General features: G+C 39.6%; 1 protein-coding gene across 3 annotated transcripts in view; it reads left to right on the top strand.

Moving 5' to 3' along the window:
* pde2a (phosphodiesterase 2A) overlaps positions 1-22660 on the top strand; it is a 141005-nt gene that overhangs the window by 111884 nt on the left and 6461 nt on the right. For all 3 annotated transcript variants that reach the window (XM_026330301.1, XM_026330281.1, XM_026330291.1), the window contains 24 exons: positions 2459-2548; positions 2825-2913; positions 6056-6165; positions 7083-7138; positions 7354-7413; positions 8097-8253; positions 8951-9003; positions 11286-11360; positions 11712-11753; positions 12434-12502; positions 12578-12708; positions 15799-15910; positions 16034-16073; positions 16619-16682; positions 16915-16996; positions 17433-17607; positions 18399-18511; positions 20095-20172; positions 20281-20403; positions 20534-20604; positions 21229-21351; positions 21449-21536; positions 22072-22119; positions 22520-22594. In XM_026330301.1, coding sequence (XP_026186086.1) covers positions 2843-2913; positions 6056-6165; positions 7083-7138; positions 7354-7413; positions 8097-8253; positions 8951-9003; positions 11286-11360; positions 11712-11753; positions 12434-12502; positions 12578-12708; positions 15799-15910; positions 16034-16073; positions 16619-16682; positions 16915-16996; positions 17433-17607; positions 18399-18511; positions 20095-20172; positions 20281-20403; positions 20534-20604; positions 21229-21351; positions 21449-21536; positions 22072-22119; positions 22520-22594 — 2016 coding nt within the window. In that variant the 5' untranslated portion in view covers positions 2459-2548; positions 2825-2842. The remainder of the gene's footprint in view (positions 1-2458; positions 2549-2824; positions 2914-6055; positions 6166-7082; positions 7139-7353; positions 7414-8096; positions 8254-8950; positions 9004-11285; positions 11361-11711; positions 11754-12433; positions 12503-12577; positions 12709-15798; positions 15911-16033; positions 16074-16618; positions 16683-16914; positions 16997-17432; positions 17608-18398; positions 18512-20094; positions 20173-20280; positions 20404-20533; positions 20605-21228; positions 21352-21448; positions 21537-22071; positions 22120-22519; positions 22595-22660) is intronic.

The following is a 22660-nucleotide window of genomic DNA, read 5'->3' as shown; positions in this document are numbered from 1 at the left end:
TCACATGTAATAACCAACACTGAGTGCTCAGGCATGACAAGACTCTTCACTCTCACTCCATTTCACCCTTTTCCTTTCTTCTCCTGCCACCGTACCCAACTGAGTGACACACTGAGGGGTAGAAGGAGAGTGTCAAAAAGAAAAAGACAAATAGAAAAGTTATGTGATGAACAGCTTTCTCAGAACAGCTGGAGGAGCAGTCACGGGCAATATTGTCAACATTATTATCTTCTTTCCAATTTGTATTTGTTACACAGTTTTAAAAGCTGTGGCGTCTCAAGCCTCTGCAGTTTTTTTGTTGTGCTCTTCTTTGCCTCGAATAGATTTTGAAGTTCCACTGAGATGTTTCTTTAGAATGTGCTTACAGTAACAAAATAAAGCATGATAACTGGAGCTCATGGGGGTTTAAGTAGACTGCACACAGCATGTAAATATTCTTCTGGTATGAATTCATAGATGCCACAGGGGATGTTACAAGCTCTCATCTGATAAAATTGTGGCTGTGATATAACGCAGCTCTAAATACCTGTTTGTAATGTTTGTGGAAGGTAAAAATGTAAAAACTTCCAGGCACAGGCCCAGTCTTGCATGGCTTTAAAATATAAACTTCCTTGTTATTGCAGATCAGCTCTTCTGTTTTCCTCTTTGTCTCTACCCTGCTTCCAAATTTAATATTTATTAAAGTAGAAGGCTGCTTTTAGAGGACCAAACAGAGCACTTAGAGTAAACCTACCACTGTCACCATGGACTTATATTGTCCCTTTTGTCAGTATGCCTCAATCAAAGTCTTTCAGATCGCACAGCATCTGAAACATCTTCCCCCTACTTCATAAGGGACTGTATTTTTTTTTTTCAGTTTTCTTCTATCCGAAACCAAAAACTGGGACAAGCATGTCCACTAGGTGTGCCAAGACAAGAAAGTAGACAGGATTTAAACTTCTCTCTCAGACTTGTTTTTAAATTCTTCACACAGTCACTACTGCCAGCTTCTATGTGCACATTCACAACATCCTGGTGCAGATTCATGACCAGGGGCCATTTTGAACAACAGAAATGATCAGGGGCTAAGTCATATTTCTACTGGGCTTGTGCTTTCTGTGTGGGCATCCATTGGTTTCACCTACATATATAATATATATAATAAATAATGTAATGTAAACTGTCCATTCAGTCTGCAAACGGGTCCACATGTAAATGTAATATCAAAATAACACACTGTACTTTGCCTGAGGAATTAGCTTCCCTCTTTCAAAGGTGACTGAAGTTTGAATATTTATTTGTATAAAAAATAATTGTCTGTCCATCCTTCCATGGCCACACAATAATTTACAAATGGTTTCACTGTTACAACTTACAGCAGTGTGTGTAACTTAGGGGACAACTTGCATTGGGCAGAAAATCTTCCTACTGGTTTGCAACCAGAAGTTGTGTCTGTAATATTTTCAACCTAATTTCTCAATTTCTTTCATTTTTAAAATATTAAAATATGCTGTAATTAGTGCCTCTTCACCTCAAGATCAGTCTGTGGCCTTAGAATGAATCTATAGTGTTAGCTTAGTGCAAACCTTTGACAGGACTGAATATGTTCGGGGCAGACCTCAAAAGCCAGCCTTTACTCTGAAGAGGTCTCTCATCCTTCTGGTTTATTTCTGTTGTGATAAGATTCTCCATGCTTGTTCGACTTTAGGATGCGTGGGTGTGTGATGACTTTTGATGCGGAAAGATGGTTTATCAAAATCAAAAGAGAAAAAAATGGATTGACTCTTGTTAAATTTGATCAGACTGATCAGAAGTTATTAACAGAACCACCATGTTTTCAAACACTCCTTTTAGAGATAAGTGCTTCTATAAAATCTTCAAAGAAGGCATCAATGAGCAAAGAGCAAATCAACAGTTAATGTTAAACAGCCTAATCGCTGTGGGGACAAATGATGTCCTCAACCTCTCAGTTCTGCAGCACAGTGAGATGAACCTCCCACTGCAGCTGCTACTCTGTTCAGTCAGGATGTCGTGGAGGGGGTGTTTATTATTGTCCATTATAAAGTACTATGGTAGAACTGCCACACACAACACCATCAGGAACAGTCTGCATTGCCTTATGCTGCAAATTAACTGTTGAGTTCTCACAGTGCCAAAATGAAACAAAATCACTGAGTGTCCTGAAGAGCAAAACTAACTCCAGTAATCCCTGAATCCCTGAGTTCAGTTCATTTTCTAAGTACCTCACTTGTATCTGCAACAGGCACAGACTGCTGTGTGTTTACTAAGTGTGACACAGTTTAAATATTGTTTCAGAGACCTTTGCAGGCTGCCAAAGTAAATATCTGAGGAAGAGTTGTGGCAACATAAACCTTGTACCCTAAGAAAACACTAAATTATTGCTTTTTGGAGCCACATATTGAGATCATAAACAAACAACCAAAAAGACATCAGGGCATCTGTTTCTCTCCCTCCCCAGGATGCTTTGCTGCGGCTGGCAGCAGTGGTCGACTCACGCTCACTGCGCGTGGCCCTTCGAGACAGCATACAGGAGCTGCTACCCAGCACGGTATTTTCACACACACATGCAAGCCCTACATTTGCCCAAGCAGCTGGACAAATCCGAAATGTCCTTGATTTATTACCTAAACAAAAAAAAGAAAACCCTTCCTGTTAGTATTCTGCATGTTGGCGCTCAATGCCTCAGTTCTGACATAAGTCCAGGGTGCACAAGCCCAGGCCTTGTTGTAAATGGATGAGGCTCATGACTCATTAAATTAATTAGAATCTGATTATTATTACAAATGAATGTGTGTGTATGCGGTATGTGTGTGTTTTGTTCCAGGAGTGTGTATGTGTCTACATGCTAGAGGGAGACTCGAGGCTGTTGTCTGAAGACCCACCACATGAACTGCCACAAGAGGGAAAAATCAGGTGTGTACTGTTTGTGTGTGTGTGTGTGTGTGTGTGTGTGTGTGTGTGTGTGTGTGTGTGTGTGTGTGTGTCTATGCAGCAAGCTGCAGATGTTTTGTCTCAGTGAGCCGCTGCTGTGTGCTGATTTACTGCAGCGTTGTTGAGGCCGGTGATATCTGGGTAAGCAATAGAACAAGGGTGAGATGAAGAGGGGAAGCAGAGATGGCTGTTTTCTCTGTGTGAAAAGCAGGTGTCACCTGAATGAATATGAGCCACTCAACCCCAAATCACATTATCACCACAGAGACAGCAGTGCCACAAAGACACAGATCTCATCAAGGAATGACGTGGACCCTCTCTTACTTTCTAGCACTTTACTTTTTTCTTTCATCTCCCATCTCTATTGCTCGCTCATTAAAACTCTCCCTTTATCTCATTTTTCACCCTTTCGCATCTCGCTCTGTCCCTCTGACAGCCTTTTTCCCTCTGGTGTCATTGGCTATTCCACCTTACCACCTCACTGCATCAGACTATCTTTGCCCTTTTATCCTCTCAGCCTACCGTCTCCCCAAAGAGCCATGAAGCACTAAGCCAGCTGTGTTTCAGGCTTTCTATCCAACCCTCGCACTGATGTGCATCTTTCTCTCTCACCTTCAATCCCTCTCCCTGTGGAAGTGTTGCAGGGCTAATAGCCGAGGTGACAGATCCCAGGGTCCCTCAGTGAGACACGGCGATCCTCTCCTCTGTTAAGTGCTTTCTGGAGCTTTTACAACCCCATGTGCTACCATGACTGCTGCTCAAGCGCTGGTGAAAGCCAACACTACATTACTGATGAAACCTGTCTGTTAGTCAGAGAACAACCTTTTTTCCAACACCTCATTGCCCCACAAGCCCAGGATTGCACACAAACATGCTTATGCAAACAAGAAACATGCAAGGGCACAAGCACAGACCACAGAAATGCACAGGCACACATACAACTCTTTGCATGCACACACACATATATACACATACCTGTACATATTCTTGCATTTGTCAGGGCTGCATGCAGGCTAGAGGTAATGGGGATATTTAAAAAGCTACAGGGCTCTTTGTTACATTTCACTCTCCAATTCACCTGCTTATATAAGCCTGGTCCCAAGACCTTGGTACACACACACTTGTGCAAACAAACACACTCGATGAAGCTGTTCAAGAGGCAGAAGGCCACACTGTTTGTGCCCCATTCCAGCCCACTTTCTAATACATACAAACCCATTAAGTAGACCTTGACACAGACAAACCAGGCAGACAAAAATTCACAAACAAGTTCAGCTGAGACATTTTCCATGCTTGTTTATCCTTCAAGCTGTGTACAAGATATCTGAAGTCTCGTGGCCAGTAGGCTATATTGTTACTGCAAAAGGAAGATGCACAGCTCAAGTGCTAAAATATGCAGAAGACAGTGAGACACATGCACAATGTAGCTGCACTATTGTTGGATAATTTTCCAGTTGTCAGATGGTCTCGTTTCCATTAAATGTTTACCCATTTTGTGAAAAGGTCTTTTTACTTAATATGCAGATTGACATATTGCTGGTGGTGAATGATAAGATGGTTTTGCCATTATGTCTCGTTGTTTTGAAAACATTCATTTCGTACAAACTGTCAGACATTTATTTACTTTTCATTAAAACTGTTGATATTCATCATTAAAACTTTTCAATTACTTTTAGTTTTCACTGTCTGCCAATCAAATTATACAATACTGTGAAAAAGTTTTAGGTGCTAAAAATACACAAGGGATGCTTTTAATATAAATTACTTAAATAGTTTTTCATTCATCAGTTAACTTTATACAAACTGCAGTAAAGGGAACCAAACCTAAATCTAATCAGTATCTGCAGTACTTTGCCCTTTGCCCTTAAGCCAGCAGTAGTTATCTTCTCCAACATACTGCAGTTCTTGTGTAGAGTCAGGCTGTCCCAGTGTTTCTGTCTCTTCATGTGATCCCAGACTGACCCCACACTGCTGAGATCAGGGCTCTGTGGGGGTCAGACCATCTGCTGCAGGACTCCTGGTTCTTCTTGCCTCCTTATGGGTGTGTTGTCCTGCACAATGAACCTCAATCAGACACCTGGTGGTGTTATGTGATAACAATCTAAAACATATGATGATGCAGTTCTACCATGCTGTTCTAGTCATTTGTCATTTGTAAAACTGTATAAAGAAAAAAACAGAGAAAATAAAATACAATATATGAAATAATTTAATATATCCCAGGAAATTATCTACAATTAAATGTCTGAATCTATCTATTAAAACGGCCCATCACTGCTGCATCGTAAGCAGGTTTGTGAATCTTTAATTGACCTTAAAATCCATTTAAATCTACTTTTTACATTCTAATACATATAACAGATAACACAAAGAATAGTATTGTTCCTACTACCCTATGGACCACTTGTTTTGCTGAGCTGGGCCTTGTATGAATTGGCTTTATGACCATGCAGAAAAGCTGCTTTGAACAAAACATTACACAAAGGTCAACTGTATGTGCCAAAATGGTAAACTCCAGTGAGAATGTTTTTGAAAAAAAATGGACTATTCCTCAGTGAGCTGAAATAAATGGACACTTTTAAATCAATGCACCATGCAATTTGGCGGCAATGGTTCAAGGGGATTTGTGAGCATGTAATGGAGTGATTGCTGCTCTGTGTGTTTATGTGTTTGTGTCTGTGTGTCTGTGTCTGTGTGTGAGTGCGTGTGTGTGTGAGTGAGTGTGTGTGTGTGTGTGTCTGTGTGTGAGTGAGTGTGTGTGTGTGTGTGTGTGTCTGTGTGTGAGTGAGTGTGTGTCCGTGTCTGTGTGTGAGTGAGTGTGTTTGTGTGTGTGCGTGAGTGAGTGGCTATGACAGCGTTCTATAGATTATGTGATGAACATAGATCATTTGCCAGTGTGCATGAGCATTTTATTTCTCACTGTCTTTTAATAATATGTCCACATTGTCAATGAACACAACATGTTTGTTTTTATAATGCTGGCAACTGTTTTTCCAGTTCTTCTATTTGTCTTACAAATTCCTCTTTCTCTTTGTCTACCCAGAGTCTAACAGACTGCCCTGCTCTGTTTCTCACTCTGACTAATGTGCTGAAACCTAACTCACTATGTATCTGCCTGTCTCAGGAGTATCGCAGACCAGCTGAAGCGATGTCAGTGTGCTGGTCTTCCTCTCTCTGAACTGCCAGAAAAGTACAGAATCTGCCTCGCAGCACCTTTACCAGCACACAGAAGAGGTCTGTATGATTGAACAGTGTGCATATATTTAGAGTTTAAGCGAGAGCTTGAGTGATGTTGGTGGACTGAAAAATGGACAAGCACCCCAGTGTGCATGTGTGCGCTTGTTCGAGGATGTGTGAGTGCACCTGTACATGCGGAGGAACGGGGAGATGTGGGAGGAAAAAACAAACGAGTGGAGGTACAGAGAGAAGTAGAGAACAAGAGATAATGATTGCCGGGGGAGAGGTATGGAGCTGCGTGGGCACTAAAACTGGACGAGAGACCAAACAGCAATGAAAGGTCTATGATGAGAAAAAAATACAAGTGCTCAAATGGAGTAGAATGAATAGATTCTACATTCCTCTTCAAATTAACATTTTGTTTTTTATCTAAAAGCAGCCATGGGAGAAAAATCTGTAAGGCTGTATTCACAGAGCCATCTTAAAGTGCACATGCCCAACCACTCTGTGGATCAATAAATACCAATAATAATGTTATAAAAAAAAATAAATGTTGTGGTACCAGTGTGGTAAACATTCTGATGCCTGTTTTTTTTTCTGCTGTGCTGTAGCACTTACCAAACCAATTACCAAACCTATTTTGTCTCTAAGGATCTGCTGTAGCTATATGCTCTACATTGATGAGGATAACAAATAAAAGAAAATGAAAAAAAGAAAAAACATTGTTGTGCAAGGACATAAGATATAGTGTTCATTTCCCCTGCATATTTTTAGCTTTAGGACAAGACGAAAAAGAAATAAGATTAAAAACAAGACAAGGCCAGAGAAAGAAATTTAAAGGGGGAAAATAAAGGGAGTCTGTATTGTTTTTAAACCTAATGAATTATGTATTGAGGGTTTTTTCTTTCTTTCTTTCTTTCTTTCTTTCTTACTTTTGTTCTTTCTTTCTTTCATTCTTTCTTTCTTTCATTCAGCTGTTGTTATTCCTGTCTTGGACCAGGAGCAGATCAAGGCCCTCTCTGTCTTACTGGTAAGCCCACGCTTTCAAGGACATAAAATGGGTTTTCAATATATTTATTAAGAGGCAAATAAATTGTTACTGATTAAGTTAGTGACCTTTAATTCTTCCTCTATGAAAAGTAGATACTTCCAATTAAATAACATATACAATGTGGATTTAGACACAGTACAACTTCCAACAGTCGAGCTCATGTTCTGGACCAGGCTGAAATGTCTGTGTTGCAGGTGGGCTGTAATTCACTCTCTGATCAAGATGAAATACATCTTAACATACTGGAAAAACATGTAAGTGCCCTCTTTCTCTGTGTGTTTTGGTCTCAATTTACTGTGAAAAAACTATTTTGCACTAAAAGGATTTGGTCTTTATTTAACCAGTAGGTTTCAGCACGTGGCCTTTATGTCTCCTTGAGTGGAGAAAGCACAGCATCCTATATACACTGTAACCTCTGTGAGACTAATGAGTTTTATGGTAATTATCCAGTGGGAAACAGACATACATGGCCAAATGATGCTGTATCTAAAAAAAATGAAAGCAAAAATATCCTCACAAAATCAACAATGAAAGTTAATCCATTAACTGCTAATGCTCTGTTCTATTAAGCTATTTTTAGAAGTCCCACAGTTGTAAGTTTCTCAGAGAATAAATTCAATGAAGTTCATAGCCCCCCAATCCCTTCAATTCATCTCTGAAGCCTTGGCTCTCAGGTCTGGCTACTGAATGTTTTATATCTTTACAAAAATGTGTGTGTTGTGATCACACACACAAGTTCAGTAGGGATTGCTGCCAAACACTCATGGTGTTTACTCCAGTGACTTTTACATTTATTCTTCGTAGCCTGAGTGCAAGATATGAAAATAGATCAACCAGTTTGTAGTTTTTGACAGTTTTGTTGTGCAGATTTTCTCTTGACCTATTTGACTTTGGCATTTGTCTGTGTTTGTTTCTTTATGTGTGTGTGACATCACAGGCCTCAGTGGCGTGTGTGCGGGTCCACGCTGTTCACACCTCATACCAGAGGCCTCCTCTTAGCCCCTCACCTATACAGTCCCACAATGCACTGCTGCACCTCAACGTCTCTGAACAGGACTACTGCGAGCTGGACCGCAACATCTTGCAACTCTGTGGTATGTATACACACACACACACACACAAATGCAAAATCACATTAAATACCTTCAATTTCTCTTTCTCTTGCTCTTTGTTTTTCCTCTTTCACTTTCACTCACACATCTTACATTTCCCACACCTCATATACACAAAAGTTAATCATAATTACACACACACACACACAACAGTCTGAGAGAGGTGAGTTGTGCTAATGGCGGAAGCCCATCTGGATAAAAGGCTCTATGAATTTAGATGGACTTTGTCACTAGCACGACGAATGTGTGACAGCTCCTGTGTGAAAACAGACCGCTTTGCAAAAACACTGTTTAAAATCTCATGCATAATGGAAGTGGACTCACTAATGCTGCTCCTGTGCATATACAAATACATCAACTTTGTTTACCCCCTGTTATTTGTCAACAAATATGAGCTGCCTTTAGTTTTTCGAGCAACTTTTTTGCTGTCCTGCTTCCCCCCTCTGCCGTTATCTGCAGTTCAGACATCCTTCTATCTTGTCTTCATTATTAGTCCCCGTCTTAGCAGGATCCCGTTCACCCTCGACTGACCTCGCTGTCTCAATGCATCCCTCCCCGGACTGCTTTCTGTCCACTTGCATACATGCTCTGCATTCCCTTCCTTCCTTAACTCCAGTCTGCCCTTGCTCCTCTCTGGTTTTTAGCCCATCACCCTCTCTCTGTTCCTTTTCTCTTTTAGGTGAGCTCTATGACCTTGATGCAGCCTCTCTCCAACTCAAAGTCATCAATTATGTAAGTGGCTCACTATTATGCACCTACAGTATACACAGTTAAATATATAGCCAGTACTCCCATGACTCCTTCCCCTCTTCCTAACATTACCCACACCACAAGCTTTTTTTTTCAGATAATTACTTCATCAGTCTCCCTATAGTGTGTCCCTTGACATACTGTATATGTGATACACTTTCTGTAAAAAGGAGGACGGTGGGGGGCGGGGGGTGATTGCAGGAAAAGAAGAGCTATGGATGAAAGGGAGGGAAGAGAGGGAGATGAGATATCAGGCTTCAGGTACAATATGTCCAGAACCTGACAACATTTTAAATGTATGGAATTATTCACTGATAAAAAAATATATATATATATGAGATGGAGAGAGATAAAGCAAGTGAGGGGAGGCGGCAGAATTGAAGGTTATACTGCATCAAAGGGACAAAGCCTCAGCCCATCAGAGCTTCAGCGAAGGCTCATGGACGTATGCATATACTTGTGATTCTTTTTTCATACAACTGAGCATGAATGACTTTTCTGCTCAGCTTTAATAAAACCGGGAAGCATATATACTATACTTTACATTCAGTGGTTCCATCTCCTCAGTTGTGAGGATCTGCTGCTTGTCTTTGTCTGGTGCGTTGGCAAACTCTAAAGATCATGATTACTTGCATACATTATGTTGGAATTTTGGAAATTGAGATATTCAAAAAATCTTTATCTAAAAAGAAAAATTATTTTTAATCATTAATACCATAAAAGCAAAACGTGGCAATTAGATTTTGCATATAACATATGCATCTTATTCAGGTTACATGTTTTTTTCTAAATTATCACCTAAATACAGGAGCTCTGGTGCATATTTACTTTAGCAGCTCATTTTTACCTTTTTTATTTTTTCTTCTTTACTCTTATGATTTCAGTGTCCTCCTGCTGCAGAAAACATATATAGTTTTAGTTACAAAAGAGCAAAAAAATCAGTTTTTTTAAACCTGCTCATTTCTCTAGAAAAATGTGAGAATGGTGGCCTGACCTTTCCTGCACCTTTGCATCTTTGACGTCCCACTAGATCTGTGTGTTCCAGCAACACAACAGCAGCAGTACAGGCTGCACCTAAACCATCAGCCTGTAAACCTGCATTTAAAGAAGTGGGGTTTTTTTCAGCAAGGAAGGGAGAGAGAGCAGTTGTGGTGGTGCAAGCAGCTGCAGGCATTTTAGAGCATATCTTGAATTTGATGTGATTTATTTCATTTGTTTAGTGTTACATTTGTAAAAAAAAAAAAAAAAAAAAAAAGGTGGGGTGAGGAAATGAGTGAGGCAAGGGAGAGAATACATGTCAGTTTGGTGGGAAGTGCTTGGGGCGGCTCTTATGGGATTAACAGTATTTGGGAAAAGGGGGGAGGGGATTATTTATTTTTATTTGTGAGTGCAACAACATGTTTTATGACAGTGTGTTTGTGCTGTGTGTGTACATGAGTACATGTGTGCACATGTTAAGTACTTGCCCGTGTGATTGTGGGGCGAGTGTGTTGGCAGTGGCTGGTGTTTATTCCTGTCCTGCTTGTTCTTCATCCAGCTCTGTGGATTACCGTGAAGAATGATGTGTGAGGAAACGTTGCTCTTATAACTGTGTGTGGGTGTGTGGGTGTGTGTGTGTGTGTGTGTGTATGTATTATCGTGTTTGTTCTTGTGTATCTACCACATTGGTGTCTTTGCCCATACAGCGGTGTGTGTTTGCACCTCAGAGCGTATTTCAGCCTGTGAATGCCTATGAGATGTTTCTCATCACAGAGAGCTGTAGGGAATTGGTTGCAACTCTGCAGGTGTCACAGTGCAGCAGAGATGTTTGATGCACACACAAATGTGACTTTATCTTTTGCTTTCAGTTGCAAAGGAAAACCTTGATAATACAGCATGATAATGTATTTTGTGTTATTTCTAAATGTTTAAATGCTGTGAGAGAGTGTCAGTAATGGAAGAACATAGGAGATATACACATGTATTTGCAAAGGTAAATAAATAATGGTAATAATTGTTTAGCTATTTATTCCAAAAAATAAATCATATCTATTGCACACTATAAACATTGAAAATATTGTTCAATGTATTGTCATGTCTAGTATTTATATTTACATTATAACTGCAGGTTGATTCCAGATTTATGTTAGATCTTTAATTAGTTCTTTCTGGTTATTTGACTATGTATCATATTTAATTTTCTTAGTCTTAAGTCCCAGTTTAATGCAACTGCAGATTTTTGTGTTATAAGTTAGATGAGGACTGATGATGTTTGTGTTCTTTAGCTGCAGCAGCAGACTCGGTCACAGTGTTGTTGTCTGCTTCTGGTGTCCGAGGACAACCACCAATTATTTTGCCAGGTATACACACACACACACACACATATATATACATTTTTTTAATTGTTTAAAATGCTTGCATCAATTTCCTGGAGTCAATCCCTAATTTTAATCTAAACCCTTTAACCCCAGCCTAACCTTAAAGCCATCAGTATAAAATTGAATGATTTACATTTTGATTTATGTCCACAAGACATTGAATCCACACAATGTGTTTATATCTCCCCACCATGAGTAATAACAGCCCACGCACACACAAAGTGAAAAAGACATGAAAGTGATCAACCATTTTAACAATGACTCATTTCCCTGTGAGTAGTTTGAACATAAACTTTTGAATAACTCCTGGCCTTTGACCTTTGTGACCTTCAGGTAGTTGGAGACAAAGTGCTGGAAGAAGAAATCAGCTTCCCGGTGAGGCCCAAAAATCTAAATCTAAATATCCAGACTTTACTATATATTTACTTATTTGCATTTTTTGTCTCTGTGTCCGATTTTCCATTTTAAAATTTTTCATGCTTTCTTTATTGATTCATTCACGGGTGTTTCTTACAATGGGGGTCAAGAGGTAGTCTAGCCCCCTGAGGTATATTTAGGGAGATTTGTTGCAATTTTTAACAAGCCTGCTTTAATTGCAAGTGTTGTAACCCAACTTAAATGTTTCCTTGAGTGAAACAATAGAATAGGCCTCCCACATGTAATCTTTTATAATCTTTTTGCCACTTTAGGTCTCCTGCCCCTGGATGTAGTGCAGACAGCTTTTTAAACAGGCTTTCCATAATGAAGTGAATAGATGGTGTACCCCAGGCTAAATGATGTGTGAAATCTTGATAACAGTTGGTGTAAAGATATTAGGACACAAAAAAAAACCACTCTAGGCTATTTGGGCTAATTTAACAAGGGAGGTAATAGACTTCACTCAGAATAAACAACATTATTTATTTATTTTATCATTAAAAAAATCTCCAGGGATCCTTTCAACAGTTCTGTTTTTTTCCTGTCTCTAACCCTCATTAGACCGTGTCTTTTTTTTAACACCAGCCCTTTTCACTCATCCTATTTTGATCTCTCCTCTTTTTTCTCCTCTGTTTTAGCTGATGTTCGGACGTTTTGGTCAGGTTGTTGAAAAGAAGAAGTCAATTACTCTTCAGGACATCAGCGCTGTAAGTATCTATTCATTTATCTATCTATCCATTCATCCATCCATCCTTTTGATCTCTTCATTCTCTTTCTCTCAGGAGGAACGCAGGCAGCTGTCCAGTATGTTGGGCTGTGAGATCTCCTCCATGCTTTGTGTACCGGTAGCCAGCAGGGCCACTGGTCAGGTGGTGGCACTAGCGTGCGCCTTCAACAAACAAGGTGGACAGAGGTCTGTATGTCAGAGACAGTTTAAGTTGTAAGCAGCCGTAAAGTTTTTTGCTTTTGGTTGTGTGCTGTTCCCCTCTGTAAATCATATGCCCGTACTAAAACATTTCATGTAGAGAACTGTTCTTTTAGTAAGAACAAAAACTTGTGGAAATCCTGTTTTTAACCACGTAACTCAGGGGTCTCAAACTCCAGTCTTCAAGGGCCATTGTCCTGCTTGTTTTCCAACTATCCCTCGAGGATTGGAGTTTGAGACCCCTGAAGTAGCTGTACCAGGTATTATAATATATATAGTCACTGATCGATTATTGCTGAAATACAGTTTGAAAATGGTGGGTTGTCAGTGGGAGGATGAGTTGGCTATTTCTAAATCCTTAAACACAGACTTGTAATAGATACAAAGATTTATCTGACAGTGGCTTACGGTAATATTGGGATGGGAACCTGACTGGTTGATCCTAACAGCTCAGATTATCTGAGTTTATAGCAATGGAAAATGTGCTGTTGTGTCCACTGAAATCTGCCACTAACCAGCAGAATGTGCTATATGGTCCATACGAACAGATAACATTACTTTGGAGCCTGTGTCAAATCACACCTAGTGTGTGTGTGTTTGTGACCGTGCAGATGGCTATGTGATGATCTAGCGTCGGGCCATGAGTCTAACAGCAGCGGGTAGCTCGGCTGCCTGCTTTGGCACCATGTCTTGCCGTGTGTGTGTGTGTGTGTGTGTGTGTGTGTGTGTGTGTGTGTGTGTGTGTGTGTGTGTGTGCGCGCGCGCATGCTGCTCGGAGCTATGCTGCTATCTCCTGAATACAGAAGTCTGTAAAAACACATTCCAGCTGTGCATCTGTCTGGGTTTGTTTGTAAGAAATTGTGAGATAGTGTAACAAATGTAGTTTTATATTATTTGATTTTTAACATCAATGTATGTATATATGTATCTCCGTCTGTCCGTCCGTCTGTGGGAGATTCATGTATTTCATCTTTTTTTCTGTATTGCACACTCACACATCATACACATGCATGCTCTCTCTCTCCTCTCTGAAGGCTGAGAGAGATCAGAGGCGACCACATCCCATAATTTCTCCCTGTGCCAGTGGCACTGATGATAGAGCTGGCATCTCATTACCATAGTAACAGCAGCAGGATTATAGTCGCAACTGTGCATAAAATGTAATAAATCTATCCTTTCTCCAAGCATAGTCGTCCAAATCTTAGTAGACATATATCTTCAAGATACATCCTGTGATCATGTAGGTTGCATATGCATTTGCAAACTTTCCTGGAACTTCTGTCTTTCTGGCCTCATTCAAGTGTAATATAACCTCTTACCCTAGGACACAGGAGCATGAAATTGTATTGTGACAGCAGTTACAGGTCTATAACTCAGTTTTGGTGCTAGCAGATAAAAACACTATACATACACGCAACATTACAAGCATAATTGAATCATATTTTACAGAGAATGCGCAGTGGGACATTGTTAGAAGAAGAAGAAACAAAAACAGAAAGACACGTACAGATGTGTTCAGCACAAAAAATATGATCTCATGATAAACCTGCAGCAGTATAAGAATATTTTAAGTTGAAGGAATATAAGGCCACCCCTAAAATAGGTATATGTGTTGACAAATAAGTTGGTAACAGTGTTGGGAGGAGGGCACAGTTTGTTGTTGATTGTCTGTACCTTTGAGGAACAATAGCCATCCCCATGCCAGCAACACACAAAACCAAACAGGGTGTACACATTCTTCCTTACAGTTTTTTCATAAATACTAGTTGCTTATTGGAAAGTGCCAGTTTCTTGTGCTCCTGGCCTTTCAAAATGAACTCCTACTCATTTTCATTTTAGCAGCGGAAATGGAGACTGTCTTCTGTCATGACTGCAAATAACTAGCTGTTGCCACACAAAATTATTCTCCGCCCTGGCTTACAAGACTGAAGACTATTGCTCTGTGCAAGTCTCAGAACATATCAGTAATAAAGCATTTTAACCTCTTGTGGGGAGAATGAACTTCATTGCCCTTAAACTGAGCTTCCCATGTCTTTTCCAGGCTCAGTACAAATCCTGCCTCTTTTGCAAAGATTCCTGGGAGACTAAGCTCATGGACAAGAAAGCCCTGGAGCAATGTAAAGCTCCTGATGATGACACAATAATATGCCACTGCCCTCTGTAGACAAAGAGAGATAACTGCAGTCAGTCACTAGCATCCCTATGGTCACTGCAGATAATTTTGTTCATCTGTCTTGATTTGTCAGTTTAGTGCTGGCAAGTTCGCACACCATTAAATTTTAAAGGAGAGCGTGACAGTCACATTCCCATGCAGGAAACAGGGATTAGGTTTTCAGAGTCAGAGTAACTCTGTAAGAATAGATTCTTAGAGTTGTGACTCTTTTTTCATATGTTCTTAATTTATAATCAATAACTTCCCTTCCCCCTCTTTAGAGGTGCAGCTAAAGATTATTATCATCAATTAATCTACTATTTTTGGAAAGTAACTTATTAAGAGTTTGGGCTATACAATTGCACTGGTGGAAGAAGTACTGAACTATTTACTTTTACTTACTGTCAAAACTACAAGTGCTCATAATGTAAAACGGTTTCTTTCAGAGCATTTTTGTACGTATAACTTTTCTTATTTATTGAATTGCACTTTGATGAACTTTATGTACTGTTGGGTGGTTTAATCAGAAACAATTCACTGAAGATAAGGCAATCATACTCATATAAATACCAACCATTTCAATCGCAAAGATGTTTAATTTACAGTGATGCAAAACAGAAATAGCTTAAAATCCTCATAATTTAAGAGTCAGAATCAGAGAATGGAGTTTTTATTTAAAATGCTTAATCCATCCACTGGTGCATTTACAGTTCCATTTATATTTTCATGAATGTTTTACAAATTAATCAATGCAATTTAATTTTGTATTTTGTGACTCTGTGTGTGTGTGTGTGTGTGTGTGTGTGTGTGTGTGTGCGTGCGTGTGTGTGTGTGTGTGTGTGTGCGTGCGTGCGTGCGTGTGTGTGTGTGTGTGTGTGTGTGTGTGTGTGTGTGTGTGTGTGTGTGTGTGTGTGTGTTCATTATAGACACACAGAGGTGGATGAACATGCCATCCAACACTGTTTCTGTTACACTTCAACGGTCCTCACTTCAACTTTGGCCTTCCAGAAAGAACAGAAGCTCAAAGTGGAGTGCCAGGTGCTGCATTCACTTGCGCTCACACACACACACACACACACATACAGGCACACTGTGATACATCCTATATTGCATAGATGAATAAACATGAAGCTTTTTTGTGTCCACTGTTTCTCCTCACAGGCGCTCTTACAAGTGGCCAAGAATCTCTTCACACATTTGGGTAAGTTTTTCCTCCTCTGTCTGTTTCTCATTCACTCTACATGTGTCTCTGTTAAGGAGGAATGCTGTCGGACAATTGGTGCTAAAGACCGATATTTAATTGATCAACTAGTGAAACGAATGGTGCACGTAATTGAATAAGATATTACAGAGCCTAAAGGTGATTACATCCAGGATCATAACCATAAAATCAAAGAGGCAGTAAAAATTATTGCTCCGCCTTTGCATCCAATAATTACACCGAGGCGTTTAGAATCCTATCTAAGAGTAAGCATCAACAGTAGAATAAGTCATTGATGATTCATCATGATTGCAGCGACAAACAAATTGATCCTCTGGTAGAGCAAATTGCCTCCCACTGTACTGAACCTTTAATTACAAAAGCTCTTATCAGCCTGTACAGCTGATCCACTGGTACTCATGGTATAATCTATTTCTGCCTATCTGGGCTTTGTTGTATTCCTTTAATTTCCTCTGTTTTCTTTTTATTTCTCACCCACTCCTTTTCTCTCTTTTTCTCTTTTCCTCTTCCTCTGCGTTTTCCAGATGATGTGTCAGTGCTGCTACAGGAAATTATAGTGGAGGCCAGGAACCTCAGTGATGCAGAGATGTAAGCCCTCTGATTCATCTTCAAAGGGATGTTTCTGTGTGTGTGTGTGTGTGTGTCTGTCTGTGTCTTTATCCCCATTTGCAAAAGCTGTCTTGGCAATTTGTTCTTAACCGACTTGCTTCATTTAATAAAAGTTACAAAATGACCTCAGATGAAACAAGATAAAACACTCATTTTCTCTGCTTTGCTCCACATTCCCCTCTAACTCGGTCCTTCTCTTTTTTTCCTCTAGCTGTTCAGTGTTCCTGCTGGATCGTGTCAGTCATGAGCTGGTGGCGAAAGTGTTTGACGGGGGTGTCGTTAGTGACGAGGAGGTACAACACACTCAAACACTCACACACACTCATGTAGAGACACACTTTTTTATAGAAAATATGATGGCGTATCTTGCATCTCTCCTGTGGCTTAGAGGTGTATACCGTGAAATTACACTTTGATTCCAGTTGTGAAATGTTTCTAGGTTCTATTTTTGGGGAAGTTTATGTCGTTATTAGAAAGATGAGCAATTCTATGTCTCAAAGGTCCACATCCAGACATCCAGAACGTCAGATGTTACACCTCAAATCCCTATGCCACAACACGCATCAGTGGTTGAGGATCGTGGTTTTATGTCATCCCCTTTGCTCTCTCCACACACTTCCTCTCTGTCTCTAGTGCCACACATCAAATAAAAGGAAAAACAAAAGATAATAATAATTGATGTCTCTTGATTACATGAGTGGCTGTATGTATGTCTGTGTTCGTGTGCAGAAGGAGTTTCGTATCCCGGCAGATCAGGGTATTGCAGGCCATGTGGCGACTACTGGTCAGATCTTGAATATTAAGGATGCCTACTCCCATCCCCTGTTCTACCGAGGTGTGGATGACAGCACAGGCTTCAGGACTCGCAACATCCTCTGTTTCCCCATCAAAGATGAGAATAATGGTATGACTTCTGCACAAAAAATAAATGCTTCACATAACACATGCAAACATAAATAAGCTGCCAGGCTCTTTATTTTCTCACTGAAAACTTTCTCAAGTAAACTTTATTTGTAAAGTGCCTTTTATACAGGCAAATGCTCTACAGGTGACTAGAGTGAATAAAAGTAAAAGCTATTTTAGTTTATTTCATTGGTAGATGCTGCATAACAGAACATACTTTCTCTTCCTATTTTCTGTCAAAACCAAGCTACATTTCTACACAGGTGTGCTCTCAGAATAGCACAAAGAGTTGTTACATCACATCCTTGTGCCTAAATGATTTGGTGCAGTTGCCTCTTCAAAGTGCTTAAAGTGCACTTTGGAGAGGCAGCCACCTTCAGTGTGCTCCATACTTAGAAATTACAGAAAACTCAGACTTTGGTGGTCCTCCCTACTTCTTGCTGTGTTCAAGCAGAGAAACTTTTGACTCTGTGTGATTTGTCTCCATATAGAAAACTGTCTGTCTGCTCTGGAATTCAGATCTTTTCATTTGGTTCAGTCCCAGTGTGAAATTAATTTACGTTAGCAGACCCATTAGAATTGATGTCTTTTCTGTACCTGAGACCACTGAATTCTGTGCCTCATTTTCTCGTCCTTGATTTTCTTCTTCCACTTTTCTATTCATCTTAATCATCAATCTCTCCATCTCTGTATACCTCACTCCTTTCATGCTTCCACTCTCCTTTCCCCCTTGTTTCTTCTCCCCATCATTACTCCTGCCTTGACCCCTTTCTTTAAATCCCCTTCTTCTAGAGGTGATTGGCGTGGCTGAGTTGGTGAATAAAATGAACGGGCCGTGGTTCAATCGCTTTGATGAGGACCTGGCCACAGCTTTCTCCATCTACTGTGGTATCAGCATCGCACATGTAAGTCTCAAAGTTTGGGATCCTGATCTAGTAATGCTTACATTTTCTAGTTCAGTATGTTAATTAGCCACAATGTATTTATTAAGCTAATTGTTGTCACCACACAAATCAACACAGTCCATTTGACTAACAAACTCCTTTTTGCTGGTTAGTGCATGGTTTCATATAAAGAAAACAAATAAGTCCTGCTGTATGACAGTTGCACAGCTGCACAACTGCTTTAAAAATGTTATTAGTTATGAATTAATTGTTTACAACTTTACAATAGAAAACCATTTATATCACTTTCTTTTATCTCTGTTAAGCAGCACTAAGTTTCAATTTAAGTATATCTCAAAAATAACTGCAAAGTAAAATAATATTGACATGTCTGCAAGTTCCATGCACCTTTGTAATCATTAAGTGAGTGCACAGAGAGGTATAAAAGACATTTTCAGTACATACATCATTAGAAGTCTCTTATTCCTTAAAACCTGGTGGTAAATCTGTTGTTGGTGCTGTTAGAAAGATTGATCCTGTCTGGGAAAATGGGCTCAGTTCAGTGGGAACAAAATGCTCTGTCAAAGCAGATTAGAGCAAGACCCTAAGGGAAATTTTAAGAGATTCACTCTGAAGGGACTGAGTGGCTTTTGTGTTGTGTTTCATAGACATTGTTTGACTGCTGCAAAGCCATTAAAGCACACTCAGCTGAACTACTGTATGTAGCTCACAAAGACAATGGTGAAGATGATGTTTGAGACAATAATGATGATCAGATGTGAGAGAAGGGGCTTCACTGTGTTATTTTGCCATCACCCACAGAGATTGCCATTGATTTCTCACTGTTTGCAGATCTATCCAAACCTTCAACTACACAGTATTTCTGATTTCAAATCAAAATGTTTTCTCATTTGCTAAAAACTGCATATTAGTCATTATTACAGCCGTTCAATAGTGATTCGTGTTGATTTATTGTGTGTGCCATCTTAAAAATAAAGTACATCTAAAGTTTTTAATGATAATTATATGTTTACAACTGATCTCATATAATTTAGTCTAAGAAAGACAAGAAAGCAGAGACACCAAGATAAAGAAAGAAACTCATGAAGCAGATAAAGAAGGTTACAAATTACAGCTGTGACAATGTTTTATTCAACATTTCACATTCACCTTTGATTTAAATTGCTCTTGTAGCTTCTGCCCTTTGAATGTCTGCAATGACTACTTGATAGTTCATATACAAACTATAAAGATATTTGATTGAAAAAATAATCACCTTCTAGGCACCTCATTAATCATTTAAAGATGACCAAATGCATTATTTATCAGTGCTCTCTCTGTATGGTGGTGTTCAGGACGCTGTGGGTTGTATAAAGTAGCTCCACAATATGCTGAAACAAAAGCTGAAACGCTTGAATTTTTATCACTTGGTGCACTAGACACAGAGCTGTGACAGTGTGGAAGTGATTAAAATGCATTTGTCAATCATGAATCTTGTTCGGATTCCAAAGATTGAACACGAATTCAGTCCATCAAATTTTCTTTGTAAGTGTTGGAAGGATGAAAAAAAGGGTTGCTGTAATGTAGTGCTTTTATTTCTCTAGTCTCTACTCTACAAGAAAGTCCATGAAGCTCAATTCAGGTCTCACCTGGCCAATGAAATGATGATGTACCACATGAAGGTAAATTCTCACTGATGTGTCTTACTCACTCCCGCACACAGACACATTGCATTTTTAGACACTGTCAGTATTATTTGCTCATTTTGATTCAGTTTGTGTATTTTTCAGGTTTCAGAGGAAGAGGTGTCTAAGCTGCTGGTCACAGGGATTGACCCAGTGAAGGAGAGTCACCCCTGCTTCGCTGAGTTCACTTACACACCTCGCTCCCTGTCTGATGACACAACACCCATGGTAAGGAAACGATAGGGTGTGTGAGTTGGCAGCACAAAGATTCATGGAGAGTAGACAGTGAGGGCAAAGATGAGAGAGAAAAACACGAAATGGAAACTGATGTAACTGATGCTGTTGTGTGTGTCTGCAGTGCGTTCTCAGCATGTTTGAAGACATGGGTTTCATCAACACATACAAGATTGACCTGCAGACTCTCGCAAGGTCTGAAAACTCCATCAATTCATATACTGAATATGTGTGTATGTGTGTGTCCTCATGGTACTCTGACTTGTTATTGTTGATTTTAACTTTTCCTACCAATGAATATAACAACATATGCAACTTTTTTACATAATGGTTCCATATTTTTAATCTGCTTCAATTGTCTGATCATCATCTTGTCAACTGCTTTGTTGGAATAGATGCACTCTAAGTACTTTTTATTGATCAGTCAACTATAAGGCCCATACACCAGTACTTGGGAAAGAAAGATGTAGCTTAAGCAACTTTCTAAGACCTGAACTGACAAGATTTTAGTCAGCACTGAGCAGTAGTACGGAAAACTCTCGAAATATATGTTTCAGGTTAGAGTTGTTCTTTAACTTGGGGGATGTGTGGGTAGCAGTGGGAGAATTCCTAATGCTCTCTCTTCAGCATTGGAGCAGAGTAATATAGTAACTTAGGAAAACTTTTTTTAAATCAGCTTTTAAGTTGAAAGAAAGAACAGGACAAGAACAAACGCCATTAATTAAGTCATTCAGTTACATATTGAAAAGGCATTTGATTGCATGTGCCACTGTTTACATGCTGTATTGTGGATGTAGTTAACCACTGCTTTGGTGTCAGGTTCTGCCTGATGGTGAAGAAAGGCTACAGAGACCCTCCCTACCACAACTGGATGCATGCCTTTTCTGTCTCACATTTCTGCTACCTGCTCTACAAAAACCTAGGGCTGTCCAACTACCTCGAGTGAGTATACCGCTCTTGAACATTTAAAAAAATGTGCATTTACTTTTGTTAATGTCACTAAAATTACTCAGCTTTGTCCACTGTCTTCACCTTTTAGGGATATAGAGATATTAGCTCTCTTTGTCTCCTGTATGTGCCATGACTTGGACCACCGTGGCACCAACAATTCTTTTCAAGTTGCCTCGGTGAGCACATATTAAGTTTCTGCTTTATTAGAGGAATGACACAAAGTGAAGGAAGGAAGAATCTGGCATCAGGACATTAATCCTCCTGCACACGTAGAGGGCAATAGAGCAGCTCTTCACCAGCACTTTAACATTGCAGACTAAAAATTGACTTTTAGATTCTCAGGGTGAAGCACGCCAATAAGAGCCAGGCTCTGTGTGTTTTTCAGTAATATCTCTGCATGTATCTGTGAATTTGCTCCAGTTGGACACTAGTTATAATTGTGATTAGGAGCATGTTGCTTTGTTTCACTCTAATCATCCAGCACGTACACGACACACATATATTATCAGCCATCATTAAGCAGCAAAGGTCACAGGTCATTTAATCTTTTCTGTTTTTATTGTTTGTGTTTGAAAATGATATTTAAGCTGACAAATGTAGTTGAAGAAAAGACATTGCAGCATTTTATTGAATGTTTTTTTTTAATTGAGTCAATACAATGTGTACACAAAAAGGATTGTGTTTTCCTTTTTTGTCTGTATCTACTTTCAGCAATCAGTGCTGGCTGCTCTCTACAGCTCAGAGGGATCTGTGATGGAGGTAATCTCAGCCAGTTATCATTCCATCTTAGAGATGTGGGAGAGCTGACTGGAGACCTATCAAAGCTTTGACCCATGTTTTCAAACAGTGAATATACTGTGTACTTTTGCAAAATCTAACATTATAGACTGAAAAAATATGATTGCCTTGTTAGTTATACTGGTTTATTCCATCACGGTTAATAAACTTTGCTATCTGGGGGCTGGTTATATTGTTGTGTTGTAGTATGACATCTAGTGGTCAAAATCAAACTTCAGTTCTTTGTCGCAGTGATGAAGCAATGGGAGACATGTAAAATGTCTTTTCTGTTTGCATGGCAACCCAACTCAGCATTCCTATGTAGAAATACTTTTTTAATTTTCTCCTAAATTTTCCCATCATGCTTCACTTGCCATGACAGAGACATCACTTTGCCCAGGCCATCGCCATTCTGAACACTCAAGGATGCAACATCTTTGAAAAGTTCAACAGAAAGGTGAGCTATAAATTGCATATTGCACATTCTCTCTCATTTTAATCCAATTCTCAATGCATGTGCAAG

Source organism: Mastacembelus armatus, chromosome 13, assembly GCF_900324485.2.
Source record: "Mastacembelus armatus chromosome 13, fMasArm1.2, whole genome shotgun sequence".
Lineage (NCBI taxonomy): Eukaryota > Metazoa > Chordata > Actinopteri > Synbranchiformes > Mastacembelidae > Mastacembelus > Mastacembelus armatus.
Note: the sequence above shows the minus strand (reverse complement) of the source record. Positions and strands in the feature narration are given on the sequence as shown.